Genomic DNA, 16,512 nt, shown 5'->3' with positions numbered 1-16,512 from the left:
CTTAACATCTTACCACCTGTTTCTGTGATATCAGTCAGACTGTGACATACCTACCATCAACGGCCACGAGACAGGGTTGTCTAAAAAACTCATTGTAAACAAGTACACCCCAATATGCCTCCCAATATGCTCATATACTCCTCTGAGGTGATGAATGAGTCGTTGCAGGTGTGGATAGTTGAGATGTGTAGTCAAGCCCTCCAAGACAGAGTAACCAGATGACACCATCTGGTGGACGAACGGTGGAAATGAAAAAGAAAACAAACTAACCCCACAAACAAACTGGGACCACAACATCCATCCTCATCCTATAAGTTCTGTGAAAGAAGAAGTCGGCTCTATATAGACACCTTAAAATCATTAAGCCATCTTATAAAGGTCGTTTAAAACACATCTAAAAGCCATTTACTGATAATCATGCTAACTCATTATTTTACATTTAAAATAGTTTTGAGGTTTTATCACAAAAAAATGAAAAAAACAAGAATTGCACAGAAAATACAAAGAGGTTTCCCCCACCCTATTAGTACACATTTGATTAAAAAAGTAGTATTTGTAACCCAGCCTCTTCCTTGTTATTTAGCTTCTCAGTTTTCCTCTTCCATTTGTGAACTATGAATTCACATCTGAATACTTTTGCATGACACTTTGGTTCCTGGAAGGTAAGAAATGAAGAAGAAACACTATTGTTGAACTATTGTAGAGTTTACACCAAACTACGCTTTTGATACTTTAGCTACTCAAGCATTTATTGAATGTAATCAAAGTGATTACAATAACTCTAATGTTATTCTTTAAATCTTTGTGTAGCTGAAAGACACTTGTCAGGACTCCAGTCTTTGTGTTTGTCTGTCTGTTTTGTCTTTGTGTTGTTCTCCCTTCCTCCACCAGGAGGCGCCTGGTTTCGGTCCGCCTCCTTACACACCTGCGGTCAGTTACCTCATCACCAGAGTGCTCTTAAGCTGCTGGTTGCCACTACCTCGACACCAGGGTGTTTGCCAGTCAGTTTGGGGTACTCTAGCCAACCCCCTTTTTTTTTTTTTTTTTTTTTTTTTTTTTTTTTTTTTTTTTTTGTACTCTAGCCAAGCTGAGATCTCATTGGTAGTGATGGGCAAGTGAAGCCTCATGAAGCAATGAAGCTTTCCAACGCAAAGTGTTGAAAAAAGTTCATTACTCGATGCTTCATTCATCACTCACTAGTGACATCTGCTGGTGAAACTGTAACAGCCTTGTTACTCAGTTGGATCATACTTCCAAATATTAGGAAATGCAATATTGTCACAAAGTTTTCATCAAACTCATGTTTAGTAAGAGGAGAATCCTATTTAATTGTCATGTTTTAATGATTAAAATGATTTGTAGCCAATCTAATCCTTGACCATCAGTGGTGGTGTTAGGTTTTCTTCTATGTCATGGACTTATTAGACAATGAAGATATGTGTTACTTTAATGTATTGAGAACTGAGTGACTGTTGCTGCAGACTCTGTATACTTTGAGCTTGAAACTTGCTTCCTTAAAGACAGAATTTGTTTAAAATCATCTCTTCCTAGGAGTTCTAGTTCTGATTCTTAATATTAAGTTACACATAGAGTTTGCCTCTTCTAATGGCTTTTAGTCTGGTTTTGATGTGTAATTCTGATGCTTCTCCTGATTAAACAAAATAAAATATAGAAATTTCTGGATTTTAGGTTTAATTGTTTTTATTTAGGAATAGGACTTTTTTTCACTGTTTCAGGTTGTGATTGTGATCTGTCATCTCATAATACTCCCACATATGAGAGGTTTTTCTCTTATTTGACGGCTCCATTTCAACCACTGCTGATGAAAACTGTTCTGCTGATACCAAACCATCTACTACAACCCACGAAGCAACAGGATTCATCGCGCTTATATTTTGAAAACCGACACGCAAAATGAAGCAGTCACGTGACCAATGCGATGCGAGGCCTCGTTTGTTGCCAGTCACGTGGTTTTCAACAAGACAACACAGGCCTCGAAGCGGGGCTTAATTGACACGCCCCCTTATTACTCGGTACAAGCCTCGAAGCCTGGCTTCAGATAGCCCATCACTACTCATTGGGTTAGACTGAGTGCATGTCTCCCTGAGATTCAACTTTGTTTTTGTCTTTGCCTTTCGCCAGGAAGCCTTCCTGCAAACTGGACCTTTTCGGACCGCCTCTCCCAGGAGGGATCAACTGAACCTTAAACTGAGCGACAGAATCAAACAGGAGGTTTGGATCCAGTCACCTTAGAGATTGTTGAAATCTCTCGCTGAGCAAGAAAATTATCTTCACCACGACCCGTTCAAGTACAACAGGAAATCTGAGTGGCAACCAGCGTCTGCATCATTCTTCACCGTCCGAGTTCTGGGTAAACCCTGTTCCGCCCTCCACCGAATCAGTCAAACTCTGGAAAACCAACACACAGATTGGAGTCAAGGATTCTCCACTTCTCTGGAAATGTGAGTCACAAACAGATCCACTCCTTCAAGATCAACAAATTATATTTCCCACTGAGCCTGAACTAACAGTCTGTCTTCCCCTCATCTTCCAGTTCCGGCTGAGCAGAGTTCGGAGGAACTCTGCATCGAGCTCATATCACTTCAATAAAACCTGTTGAATTTTTACTCTGTGTCTCTCTGTTTGACTTCACTGCATGAGGGTCTGAGCCTTAGATGAAATCATGACACCACTATTACATCATGAAAGCTGAGTATTGCTGCAAAAGTTGGCTTCTAAGTTCAGCTGCTTGTTAACCTGGCTGAAAAACTCCTCTTCAAACCGCTGGTACGCTCATATATGGGGTCAGCTGGAATGGTCAGCCTTCCACTGATGTAACCTCTGGGGAAACGGTGTGCTGAAGCAGGGCATAAACATCCCTGAATACCAAACTCCCTCATTGACACTTGAAACTTTGCATCTGCATTTACATGTAAATAAACCATAAGTATGAAAAATCTTCTAAATTAGTAGAGTGAAAACACAATAAGCATCTATTGATATTACATGTTTAAAATCAGACATTTTATCACCTTCTAATATTTTCATAGATGTTTGCAATTAATAGGTTGTCCTGTAAAGACAAGATGACATCTTAAAGGCTGAACATATCAAACCTCTGAACACCTAAATACACTCATTTCAGTAAGCCTCTACTTATCATATTTTACTTACAAATAACACCCCCTTCCTCTATTCTGCAAATAGTAATTTACCAACTGTTCAATAGGCTGACTGTCTGGGTGAGACATGTTTCTGTTCTCTGGTGCTGTTTCAGAGCTGGTTTCAGGAAACTACAGAGGTGAAAGGTAACCGTAGTCTGCTCTTACACTTACTGACAAGTCGGTTGTTCATGTCGCAGCTATTTTAGATTTTTCTTATAATGGACGAAAAAAAACATTGTTCTTTTCTTTCACTCAGATAAGACTCTTAAACAAAACTGACTGACTGTTCTACATCTCAACATCTTATGACCTGTTTCTGTGATGGCAGTCAGACTGTTTCATACATACCATCAATGGCCACCGGACAGGGGTGTCTTAAAATCTAAGCTACGCCCCAATGCACCCCAACAGTGTTGACAATAATTGATTCATATGTTGTGTTTTGATGTTTATTTGATCCAAAATCAGATCAAAATGCAGGATTATCGACGCATACCCAATAAGCTATGTGGTACAGCTTTTTCTCATAGTAGCTTTGCCTCGTCTGTTCTTGTTTGGCTGTGACACCATCCTGGAGAGAAACATCAGCTGTGCTGCTGCCATCCACACCTTTGTGTATAGATGTTCGAGATCAGCCTGTTTTTCAGTGTAGTCCTGTTTCTCTGACTGTGACTGGCTGGATATGCTTTTTTCATCCTCTGGCATGGTAGTTGGCTCGGAGCTCATCTGCCTGGCTGTGTGTTTCCTGGAAGGGGCCGCCTTTTTCACTTTACGCCTTTCTGTATTTCTCAAACCACAGTTGGCCTCGGCAGATGGCCGCTAACACTGAGCCTGGTTCTGGAGGAGGTTTCTTGCTGTTAAAAGGGAGTTTTTCCTCCCCACTGTCGCTACAAACATGCTTAGTGTGAGGGATTACATTCGAGTCAATGCAATCAACTGGTTTTCCTTGGATAGAAAACTTTGAATCAATTTGACTGTATGATCTGGTGAACTATAAAGTGCCTTGAGATGACATGTGTTGTGAATTGGCGCTATATAAATAAACTGAATTGAATTGAATACTTGGGCTGCTGAAGAAGTACTATTAAAAAGGAAATGGGTAGCGTGACAAAAATGACCAGTTTTATTTATCAGCTCCACAATCTACTATATAATCCACTAAATTATTGCATTGCAACACATGCACAGTCAAAGTTAACAGGAAGCAATAATTAATGACTTCATGACCCAATGGTTGGTCCTGTGATGAACTGGTGAGCTGTCCAGGTGGGCCTCCTCTTCTGGCCTGATGACGGCTGCAGACAGACACCAGTTCCTGCTGTAACCATGAAGTTTCATTGGATTGATGGATGAAGAACGGAGACCCTTTGACTGTGGACCAGACCTCCTCCTTGTCTCCTTGAGGTTCATGATGCCTGAACCTCCATCACTCTGTTGACATCATCTGCTTCTTCTGTGTTCTGTGGAAAAAAGACAATGAAAAAACATGCTTTTGCTGTATTGAAGTTATTTTACTGCCAATAAAACTGTTTAGGGTGAAAATAGGAAGATTTAACAAAACGTTTTTTCTTTCTATCTAACTTTCCTCTCAATCCCCTTAATAAAGATATCAATTCTATCTTACAAACAGCAGCAGTGAATCAGCTCCTGTGGACATTACACAATGAAGAAATATGTTGATGTTGCTCCTCTGACTGATGGACAGACATAAAATATTTGTAAATTTCATTTTTTTCAGTACATCATTTTTAGGTTGTTTTTCGAGTCAAATATCAGTTCTGACAAGCATACATGAAAATTATTGTTTCAATAAAGTATTTTACTATCAGTATGACTTATAATAATTAAATGTAAGAATAAAAACTGAAATAAAAGTCTAAAATTTCTGTCACAAAGGTTTTTAATCAGTTTTACACCTTGAATATAAGTAAGCTTACCTTCTTCGCCTGTTTGTTGGATAATCTGAACCAGCTGAAAGAATAGAAATAACGTGAACAAACATGTAGCAGAGACCAGCTGGTCTGCAGCTCAAAGAATCAACTCATAGAAAAATGAGTCTCACCTCTGAAAGATGCAGACTGCACTGCAGAACATTATGATCCCCAGGATCTTCAATATAACATAGAGACTGACTCCTGGCACCAGATTAAAGAAATGTTCGATGAATGTAGGATTTTCTATATAAAAAATAAAAATTCTAAATTGAGAGAACAACTGAGAAACAGTAATTAGTAAGAGTTGAAATATTTCAGCTTAAAATACTGTATGAAATGTGGATTCATCAAAAAACAAGATTTAAACTGTACCTTCAGTATTAAGTAGAGTCACTGCTGATCTCTGAGTCCCCAGATCATTTGTAGCCTCACAGTAATACCCTCCTCCCTCAGTAACATTGAAGCTGTAAACCTGCCCCACAGATACATTAATGGCTCCATGTTTGCTGTTCCAGAACCAGGTGAAGCTGGCAGGAGGCTTGGCTCTGCTGGAGCAGCTCAGCTCCACCCAGCTACCTGCTGACACCAAACCTGATGGACTGATGGATGCTGAGGTGTCTTTAGGAGCATCTGAGGAAAATGGGACACACATTAACTTTATTGATCAGAAACAGCTGAACCATGACGTGCTGACAGGATCACTAACATGAAACACTGAGAGTCACTTCTGTCTCTGCTGTCTTGCTTCCTCCATTCACAGGATATCTGGCAGAACAGCTGATGTTGTATCCATCATGTGTGTCTGACAGAGTGATGATCTCCTGGATTTTAGTTGTAAAGGTTCCATCTGTGTTTTTCTCTGTTTGTCTCTCAGAGTCTTGTTGGAGATTCCAGGTGAGTTCAGGAGGTGAGTGTGGACAGGGAGTCAAAGCTGAGCAGCTTATAGTGACAGACTGATGCTCCTTCAGATCACCAACAGGGATATTAATGCTGGGACTCCAAGAAGAATCTGGGGTTTCAAATTAGACACAATAAAAAAACAAAGAAAAAAATATCAGTTTTTTATATGTGTCAGTAGATCTATGCAAGGATCTTTAGTAAAGCAGATTCTGGATGCAGTGCCCCATGTTTTTATTTTATAAAGACATGAATATATTTGTGAGAAAAAAAAATAATCTAAAAGAATCAGAAAGGGTTTGATTAGTTAAATTTACCTTTGATATTAAGACAAATGTGTGGTGACATCACATTACCCAACCGATTTCTAGCCTCACAGTAATACTCTCCTCCCTCAGTAACATTGAAGCTGTAAACCTTCCCCACAGATACATTAATGGCTCCATGTTTGCTGTTCCTGAACCAGGTGAAGCTGGCAGGAGGCTTGGCTCTGCTGGAGCAGCTCAGCTCCACCCAGCTACCTGCTGACACCAAACCTGATGGACTGATGGATGCTGAGGTGTCTTTAGGAGCATCTGAGGAAAATGGGACACACATTAACTTTATTGATCAGAAACAGCTGAACCATGACGTGCTGACAGGATCACTAACATGAAACACTGAGAGTCACTTCTGTCTCTGCTGTCTTGCTTCCTCCATTCACAGGATATCTGGCAGAACAGCTGATGTTGTATCCATCATGTGTGTCTGACAGAGTGATGGTCTCCTGGATTTTAGTTGTAAAGGTTCCATCTGTGTTTTTCTCTGTTTGTCTGTCAGAGTCTTGTTGGAGATTCCAGGTGAGTTCAGGAGGTGAGTGTGGACAGGGAGTCAAAGCTGAGCAGCTTATAGTGACAGACTGATGCTCCTTCAGATCACCAACAGGGATATCGATACTGGGACTCCAAGGAGAATCTGGGAGTTCAGATTAAAAGTTTTACAAAAATAAATACCTATCAATGTTTATAATGTAACCTTCCCTTGATAGAATGGTAACCTGTTCATGGTGTTCAATTCAATTAATTTATATAGCACCAATAAACAACATGTCATCTCAAGTCACTTTACAAAGACAATTCTACCAGATCATACAGTGAAACTGATTCAAAGATTTCTATCTAAGGAAAACCAGTTGATTTCATCGACTCACTGACCTGAAGGCAATCCCTCATACCAAGCATGCTTGTAGCAACAGTGTAGAGGAAAAACTGCCTTTTAACATGAAGAAACCTCCAGCAGAACCAGGCTCAGTGTGCTTGGCCATCTACAGAGGCCGACTGTGGTTCAAGGAGACAGAAGCAGACAAAGAAAAAGAAGCAGAGATACAAAAGGCAACTGTCACCCAGCTCCACAGGCGGCCTTGTCCAGGAAACACACAGCCAGGCAGACAAGCTCCGAGCCAGCTCCGAAGTCAGAGGATGAAAGAGAGCACATACAGTTAGTCACAGTCAGAGAACCAGGACTACACTACAAAACAGGCCAAGCCCCAACATCCACACACAAATGTGTTGATGGCTGCAGCACAGTTGAGACCCTCCCCAGGATGGAGTCACAGCCATACAGGAGCAGATCAGATTAAGCTAATATGATAAAAAGCAAAGAGAGCATAACATTAGAGATTGAAAAAAACAGATTCTGCAGAATGGGAGAATAGAGATAGAATGAAGCAGAATGATGAAATGTGGGTCCCTATATATGTCCTCCAGCAGTCTAAGTCTTTAGCAGCATAACTGCAGAGATTGCTCAGGATAACCTGAGCCACTCTAACTATAATGTTTTTATCAAAAAGGACCGTTTTAAGCCTACCCTTAAAAGTAGACAGGGTGTCTGTCTTACTGACTAAAATTGGTAGTTGGTTCCACAGGAGAGGAGCCTAATAACTAAAATCTGCCTCTCATTCTACTTTTAGAAATTCTATGAAGCACTAGTTAACATGCAGATGTAGGGCAAAGTGCTCTGTTAGGAACATAAGGAATAGTCATATCTCTTATGCAAGATGAAGCTTTGCCATTTAAGGCTTTATAAGTGAAAATGGGGATTTTAACAGCAAGCCAGTGAAGAGAAGCTAAGATAGAAGAGATTTATCTTTCTTTTTCATTTTCATCAGAACTCTGGCTGCAGCATTTTGGATCAACTGAAGGCTTTTAACTACAGTTTGTGGACTTCCTGATAGTAAAGAATTACAATAGTCCAGCTTTGAATTAACAAATGCATGGAATAGTTTCTCAGCATCACCTGTAGACAGGATATTTCAATTTTTTTGCAATATTCCGTGGATGAAATAGGGAAATTTCAGAGACGTCTTTGATATGGGATTTAAATGACAGGTAGGCTACTGATCAAAAATGACATCAAGATTTTTTACTCTTTTATCTGAGATCAATTTAATTCCATCCAACTGAAGTGACTGACTGGTCCAAAGATTATAACTTCTGTTTTGTCTGCGCTCAGGAGCATGTAATGAATTAGATTAATCTGGATTACTATACAGACACAGCTGCATATCATCAGCATACATGTGGAAATTAATCCCATGCTGTCTAATAATTCTACCGATTGGGAGGATGTATATAGTAAAGAGAATTGGTCCCTGTGGTACTCTACCGATAACCCTGGCATGTAAGGAAGATTTATCATTAACGCAAACAAACTGAAATCGATCAGATTGATATGATTTAAACCAGTCCAGTGCTGCTCCTTTTTTTCTAACAAATATTCAAGTCTTTCTTAAAGAATATTTTGTCATGATCTTGAAGCTGATGGCTGGTTTAATTTCTTATTTATTTCACCTGTCTACTCTAACTCTGCCACTGCTCATCTGATCCAGCTGCTTCTATTTGAACTGCTTGGTCCCAGCCATCAGTTTGAGGATTGTTCTTCAGCATCTGTACTCAAATTGTTCTTGAGCCTTTAGTGTAGAGAGTTTTTTTAGCATTACTTATAGTGTTCTGTTTGCCTGATCATGACCTGTTTCTGTCTTCAGACCTTTGAGCCTTCGTGCCCATTTTCTGATCTGTCTTTGGACTCCTGTTTATTCTTGTGTGGATTGAAACTGGATCTGCTTCTTGACTTTGTCCTCTGGATTATCCTGCCTTTCTCTGCCATCTGCTCAGATCTGATCTCCTGTCAGTGCTGTGTCCTTAAAGGCTTTGGCGTCTTGAAGGGTCATTGTATACAGCAGTAAACATTTTTCCAGTCTAGGTTGGATTCCCATAGGCATGTAGAGGGGCATTTTCTCTCCAGTTTCCAAACATTTTGCTTCAGAGTGCGCAGCTCTGCATTAAACCAGGGAGCCAGGTTTCTATTTCTAAAGTTTTTCTTTTTCAAAGGAGTGTTGCCTAAGGTAGTACACAGAGAACTAGCAACCCTATCTACAAAATCATCAACCTGTGAAGGCGAATAAACTAAACTTTTGCCCTCTGCAGCACTGCTTAGTGACAGAGAGGAGAGGGTAAGGGTAATGGTTTCTTTAAAATGTATAACAGTATTATCTGATAATGATCTGCTAAAGTAAAACCTTTTTGGGGAGGAGGAAAACTCTGTTAAAGCAATCTCAAAGGTCATTAAAAAGTGGTCAGAGAGGACAGAGTTGTAAAGAAATACTGTTATTTATTCACATTTAATGCCATATGTCAGCACAAGGTCTGAAGTATGAAGATGAGAATGTGTGTGACTATTCACATTTTGAACAAAGATAAGCCTGCTCTTAAAGGAATAGTACACCCAAAACATGATTAGCCTTCATTTTCTACTCACCCCCATGCTGAACAACACTCTGGAGTACTTTTTTGATATCTCAAATGCATCTGGAGATCTGGGAGTCTTCTTGCTGTCTGCTGACATTCAAATAATGGAGGTCTATGGTGCCCGAGACAGAAAGGTCCATAAAAATCCACAAAAAACGTGTCAATATTCCTCCATACTGCTCGTCCAATGTATTCCAAGTGTCCTGAGTGGGTAGCATCCAGAATTTACTCGAAACGAAGTCATTTAGAATGTTTTTAGAGCATAAACAGTAGTGTATAGGATTTCCTGAAAGCGCGCGCCTGCGCGTTCACGACGCTATGGAAGCCGGCAGACCAAACCAGATGAAAGTGCGCATTCAGCGTCTGCTCTGCCGATAATGCAAGCGTAGAAGAAGAAATGTGCTGTTTACCTGTGCAAAGAAAGAAACAACGAAAGAAAAATGTCTGAGGACTTCAGTGTTGAGGAAGAGCATGAGTTCTTTGCCGAGCTGAATGCGCACTTTCATCTGGTTTGGTCTGCCGCGGTTTCCGTAGCGTCGTGAACGCGCTTTCAGGAAATCCTATACACTACTGTTTATGCTCTAAAAACATTCTAAATGACTTTGTTTTGAGTAAATTCTGGATGCTACCCACTCAGGACACTTGGAATACATTGCACGAGCAGTATGGAGGAATATTGACATGTTTTATGTGGACTTTTATGAACCTTTCTGCCTCGTGCACCATAGATCTCCATTATTTGAATGTCAGCAGACAGCAAGAAGCCTCCCAGATCTCCAGATGCATTTGAGATATCAAAAAAGTACTCCAGAGTGTTGTTCAGCATGGGGGTGAGTAGAAAATGAAGGCTAATCATGTTTTGGGTGTACTATTCCTTTAAGCTATCACCTTCAATGTCATCAAGGGTGTTAAAATCCCGCACTATAATGACCCTGTCAAAATTCAACAACAAATCAGATAGGAACTATGAAAACTCATCTAAAAATTAAAAATAAGGACCTGGTGGACGATACAGAGTTACAAAAAGAGGTTTTGTGGCTTCGCAAATTGGATGAGGAAAACTAAGGGTTAAATGTTCAAAATAGTTGTGATTATTGACTACCTTTTGAGTAATCAGTAAGTCAGACTGAAAGATTGTTGCTCCTACCATGTTGGGTATGTGAAAATTTAAATAACTGAAGGAGTTGCCTCATTTATGCCCACATAATCCTATTGCTGCAGCCAAGTTTTTGTAAGGCAACATAAATCATTGTGATTTTTCCCTAATTTGAGTTATTCTCATTTTAATTAGATTATTATGATTTACTACTTTGGGGATCTTTGATTTTGGTCATGGACAAGACACTGTTTGGACGGAGTAATGAGTAGGTAACAGTAGAGAAGCTGCAGGTCTGCACCCTCGGCAGGCTTTTGGAGGACTAATTATTCGGCCAGATTCCTAGAAAGAAAAGCTGATCCGTCCAAAGTGGGACGGATTCCTTCTCTCTATATCAGACCAGCTTTTCCCACATTGTCTTCAAGACACCAACTGAAAAAAATGGTGGTTGTTTTCAGGTGGTGCCAAACAGAGAACAGAAAATTAGGAAAAAAAAATATTGAACTGTTTTGAAACTAACTCTTTTTTAATATTGATTTTAAATTAAACTATTTTTACAGCATATATTTTTTAGACGTAGATCACAAAGTGATTTGAAGCACAAAAAAACCCCCCAAAAAACATAACAGATAATCTGAAAAAAAAAAATCGAGAAAAGGGCAAAACAGAAAAGGCTCTTTTGACTAAGATCTAAAAAAATATTTTGTGTATATTTTATTTAACAGTAGATTGGTATGTTGTTCTTTTAAATTAAACCAGAGTGAGTTTTGTCTTAACATTAATGTCACAAACTGATAATATTGAAGGTTTCTTACCTTTAACTGTTATGTTGAGAGGATCATCACAAGCTGTTGCTCTAAATGGCCAGTTCTCAATCCTGAAGAAATATTTGTCTGTATAACTGGTCATTAAATTGGGAAATAGAGTGGTGCAATTTTTTTCTGTCAGGTTTCCAATAATATTCAGTGAATAGGTGTTAACTGACCCACTACTGTTGAAAATAACTATATTTGAATAATGTCCAAAGTTTTTCATCCAAACTGCATATGTAATTCTGTCTCTGTCATATCTGGTATCGTCTGTATCATAGATACATGGGATTTCCAAACACGATCCACTCAGAGCTTCAATCTTCCTTGGTATAGTGATTTTGAGGCCTGCTTTTATATCACCACAGTCAGCCAATGTACCTGGAAAAACAGACAAATAATGAACATGATGTGGAGCAATATCTGCCTGCAGAAATATGATCCACATATCCAGTTCAGCTTCAGCATGCTACATGTGGAACCTTTAAATAAGGTCAGAATCTAACATGAACAAACAGCTCACCTGGAAAAAAGAAGACACTCAATAACATGTTGACTGTCAGCATTTTCTCAGAGAGAGCTGCCATCAAATTTGGACTCTCAATGAAAACCAAAGATTTAGCTCATTTATAACAGTAGGTCTGATATATGGTGTACATGAGGTTTCGTTCATTGCTTTAAATGTACTTTAGACATTTAAACTTATGTGTAACAAAGCATACTGAAATATTTGGTATGATTATTAGAAATACAAACTTACCAGGATTTATGCATTTAAAACAAAAACGGTTTAATTTTAAAACCAGTTGAACTGTTCGATCAGTTGATCACCATCAGGATAAACAGCCACTCTCTCAGTTTCAGCACACCTGGAAGAAAGAAGACATTCGGTAACACGTTGACTATCACTACGCTAAATATGACTGAAAACCTAACATTTAGCAGATTTAATGCAGAAGGTGTAAATTTAGAGGTATAGCTCACAGCAAAGCAGCTCACGTATACTGCAGAGATTTCAAATAATAAATTACATTGCATATTTGGTTTAATACTCAGTCAGAAATGTAAACTTACCAAAATTTCAGAACTTTAAACAAAAACAGTTTGGTTTCAAACTCAGTTGATCTGTTAAGCCTAGCAGCAAAATTAACAGCCACCTTCTCTGTGGCCAAATGTGTTATATAAAGGCTTCTCCGTCCCCTACGTTCTTTTAAAGAGGAAGTCAGGTCTATCTAATTATTTTGAACACATGAAGTCATCTAATGAAGAGTGACTTTGCACACAGCTAAGCTGTGATGCAGCCTGTGGGGTTGTTATATTGAAAAACTTGTTTGTCGCTATGAGCATCCTGCAGAATCTATAAATTAATCTTTTCTTTTCACTTCAACATTGAGGGTTTTCTTTTATCTGCAGTTTATGTATGCAGCTATCATTACACATCTGAAACATTTCTTCATTAAACTTTGGGTCATGGATGGGAAGTCAGGAAGAAAAAAAACTTTGTTGTATAATAAAAGAGTTTACTTAAAACTATGTTGGTGTTTTAGCAACAGAAACATTAATGGAATGTAACCAATCAAATTAGAATAAATCTGATGTTGATTCTACCAATCTGTTCAGCTTAAAGCTTCAACTACCTTAGGAGAAGTGACTATTGCTACAATGTAGGCTACTCTTTACAGGTAGTCTTTTCAGCTTTATTGTTGTTTTATGATCACCCTGGCTGATATAAATTCAACTCACTCTGAGAGGGTCCTCTTCGGCTCTCCACAACAACTATTGAGCATTTTTCCTTTGGGTAAACTTTACATGCACAAGTGCTTTACAGGTGCTTGGTTCAACATACTTAGAGATCAGTGATGGGACTAACGGCGTTGAAAGTAACGGCGTTACTAACGCCGTTACCTTGTTTTAGTAACGAGTAATCTAACTAATTACTTTGACTGTAACTATAACGCAGTTACCATTGCATACACCCCGTTACTGCGCGTTACTCAAGTCGCACAATGAACCTTTTTTCATGATAGGACTCGTGTGCAGCTGCGTGAAGCTGACACCCCACCCACGTCAAAAAACTCTCTAAATAGACTGAATGGTTAGTGCAACGTTAGTGCAGATTTGTGCAGAAGAAAATATTGTTTGTGCTACTTTTGTTTAAGAGATATTAAAGATTATTTTTTAGGTCATCCAGAGGTGCGCGCGTTGTCATGAGAGAGGGGAGGATGAGAATGGCTGATGAATAGTGAGATTCCGTCTGTCAGTTGGGTAGGTGGGTGTTGCTGCTGGCGGGTGTTAACGTACAGCACACACAGAGAGATGGAGAGCGAGGATGACTCCAGCAGCAAAACAGCGTTTTCCTGATGGAAATACCGGTGTTACGTCGAGCTGCCTTTCCCCATCTCATACGGTTTCTCCTGCATCTCCGCACAGCGCAGGCGGCACGATTCACCGAGCAAGCGACAGGAAACGCGCATGCTCTCTAAAGGCGCGCAACAGTCGCCCTGTGCTCGCGCCACAGGAGAACTATGGAGAGCGTGAACAATCAAATGAATCTGACAACAGCCAGAAATGATAGCCTATATGGAGAAAGGGAGAAATCTGGATGGATGGATGGATGGATGGATGGATGGATGGATACTCTGCCTTTTCAACCTACTGTATTTTTTATTTTAAACATTATTTGATGGCCTTTGTGGCAGGGATGGAGATCCATATTTTATGTCACACTCAGAGTATACAGATAGATAGATAGATAGATAGATAGATAGATAGATAGATAGATAGATAGATAGATAGATAGATAGATAGATAGATAGATAGATAGATAGATAGATAGATAGATAGATAGATAGATAGATAGATAGATAGATAGATAGATAGATAGATAGATAGATAGATAGATAGATAGATAGATAGATAGATAGATAGATAGATAGATAGATAGATAGATAGATAGATAGATAGATAGATAGATAGATAGATAGATGTTGCAGTATCTATAACAACCCAAACACACAGGATTTCAGAATTAGACATCCCCAGTTATTAATTTCACCAGATCTGAATGCCCTGCTAAAAAACTTCACATCGCGTTCCCCCCTGATGTCATTTACGTTGAGTTGCAATAAATGCAAAACTCTCTGCAGGTTCTTGTCTTTGTCGTCCACTCTATTCAGCTGGCTTTGGAAACACACCGCGAGAAGGTGGGGGCCGGGTGGTGAGGGTTACAGGGGCGAGAAACGGAAAAGTAACGCAATAGTTACTTTTACTAGTAACTAGTTACTTTTATTGTGGAGTAACTCAGTTAGTAACTCAGTTACTTTTTGGCAGAAGTAACTAGTAACTATAACTAATTACTTTTTCAAAATAACGTGCCCAACACTGCGGAGCACTCTGCTGGAGGAAGGTGGTACAGCTCCAGATCCCAGCAGGCTGCAGAAAGAAACAGTTCCTGCTGTGATCCTGAACCTTTATTTGATTGACAGACAGAAAAAATAGATCCTTTGATTATGGTTAGGTGCCCTCCTTGTCTCCCTAAGGTCCATTATGCCTGATCCTCCGTTACCTTGTTGAGATCATCTAATTCTTCTGTATCTTGTGTACATTAGACAATAAAGGAATGTTCTTTTTTTTCTTTACTTACCGGTAAGTGCTTTTAATGAAATTGCATTGTTAATGGAGGAACTCACTTAAGTAGCTTAGTAGAGTAAATTTCTCCACTGTGAGATCAATAAAGTCAAATTAATCAAGCTTAAAAGATAAATGCACCAAGGAACCAGATACAAAAAAACTTTTAAAAACAGTAAGAGACACACTGAGCATTAATACAGTATGAATGTAGAAAACAATATAAAATTAAAGGTCAAAACAGGAAGCTATCCAAAATTTTTTGGGACAAAAGCTGGAACAGATATTCAAAACTCCTGTGCAGTAATTAGGTGGCCAATAACATGCTAACAAAACTAAAACACAAAGAACAAGAAAAAATAAATAAATAAAAGAAAAACATGAGCTGAAATACTTCTGTAATGAGGAATGCAGTGCCTTGTGAAAGTAAGAAAAGCAGGTTGAAACCATGATGCTGCCACCACCATGTTTAACAGTGGGGATGGTGTGTTGAGAGTTATTAGCAGCATTGCTTTTAGAACAAACCGAACATTTCGTGTTGGTGCAAAAAAGTTAGATTTTGGTTTCATCTGAACAGAGCACCTTCTCCCGCGTTTGCTGTGTCTCCCAAGTGGCTTGTGGAAAACTTTTAAAAGATTTTTTATGGATATCTTTAAGAAATGGCTGTCTTCCGTAAAGGTTAGATTTGTGACAGACTCTGCATCACACTAACAACACCACTGCATATTTGCACCATAATGCTCTGAACTTTCATATCAGTGTGTTTTTTTGCCCCATGTTTTTATTTTCTCCCACATTGTTCAAAGTTTATCACAGCTGTACTTTAAAGAATGGAAATGTCATTAAAGCTTTACAAAACAAAATTTAATTTTGTATACACTCCATGTATACAAAATTAAAATAAAAGTTGTCTAAGTCTTAGACTATGAGAAAGATTTTCTGTTCTGATCAGACCAAGATTTTACTTTTTGGTGTTAATTCTAAGTGGTAATGTGTGGAGAAAACCAGACACAGGTCATCATCTGCCCAATACAATCCTATCAGTGAAACATGGTGGTGGCAGCATCATGCTATGGGGTTTTTTTCAGCTGCAGGGACAGGAACTCTAGTTGCAATTGAAGGAAAGATGAATGCGGCCAAGTGTCATGATGGGTCTAATGGGTCTAATGTGTTTGACCCACATGCAGAAGCACTCTCAGA

At 39.1% G+C, this 16,512-nt stretch overlaps 1 protein-coding gene across 1 annotated transcript; it reads right to left on the bottom strand.

The window, feature by feature from the left end:
- Positions 1-4,570: 4,570 nt before the first annotated feature.
- LOC119785205 (B-cell receptor CD22-like) lies at positions 4,571-12,251 on the bottom strand. The gene is made up of 9 exons (XM_038287704.1): positions 12,209-12,251; positions 11,692-12,066; positions 6,647-6,949; positions 6,313-6,570; positions 5,805-6,107; positions 5,471-5,728; positions 5,227-5,341; positions 5,102-5,135; positions 4,571-4,624 (listed from the first exon to the last, which is right to left on the bottom strand). Exons 1-9 carry the CDS (start codon positions 12,249-12,251, stop codon positions 4,571-4,573), a joined length of 1,743 nt encoding a protein of 580 aa, XP_038143632.1.
- Between the last annotated feature and the right edge of the window lie 4,261 nt (positions 12,252-16,512).

Source organism: Cyprinodon tularosa, unplaced genomic scaffold (assembly GCF_016077235.1).
Source record: "Cyprinodon tularosa strain WSP-4 unplaced genomic scaffold, ASM1607723v1 ctg1063, whole genome shotgun sequence".
NCBI lineage: Eukaryota > Metazoa > Chordata > Actinopteri > Cyprinodontiformes > Cyprinodontidae > Cyprinodon > Cyprinodon tularosa.
This window is presented reverse-complemented; position numbering and strand designations above follow the sequence as displayed.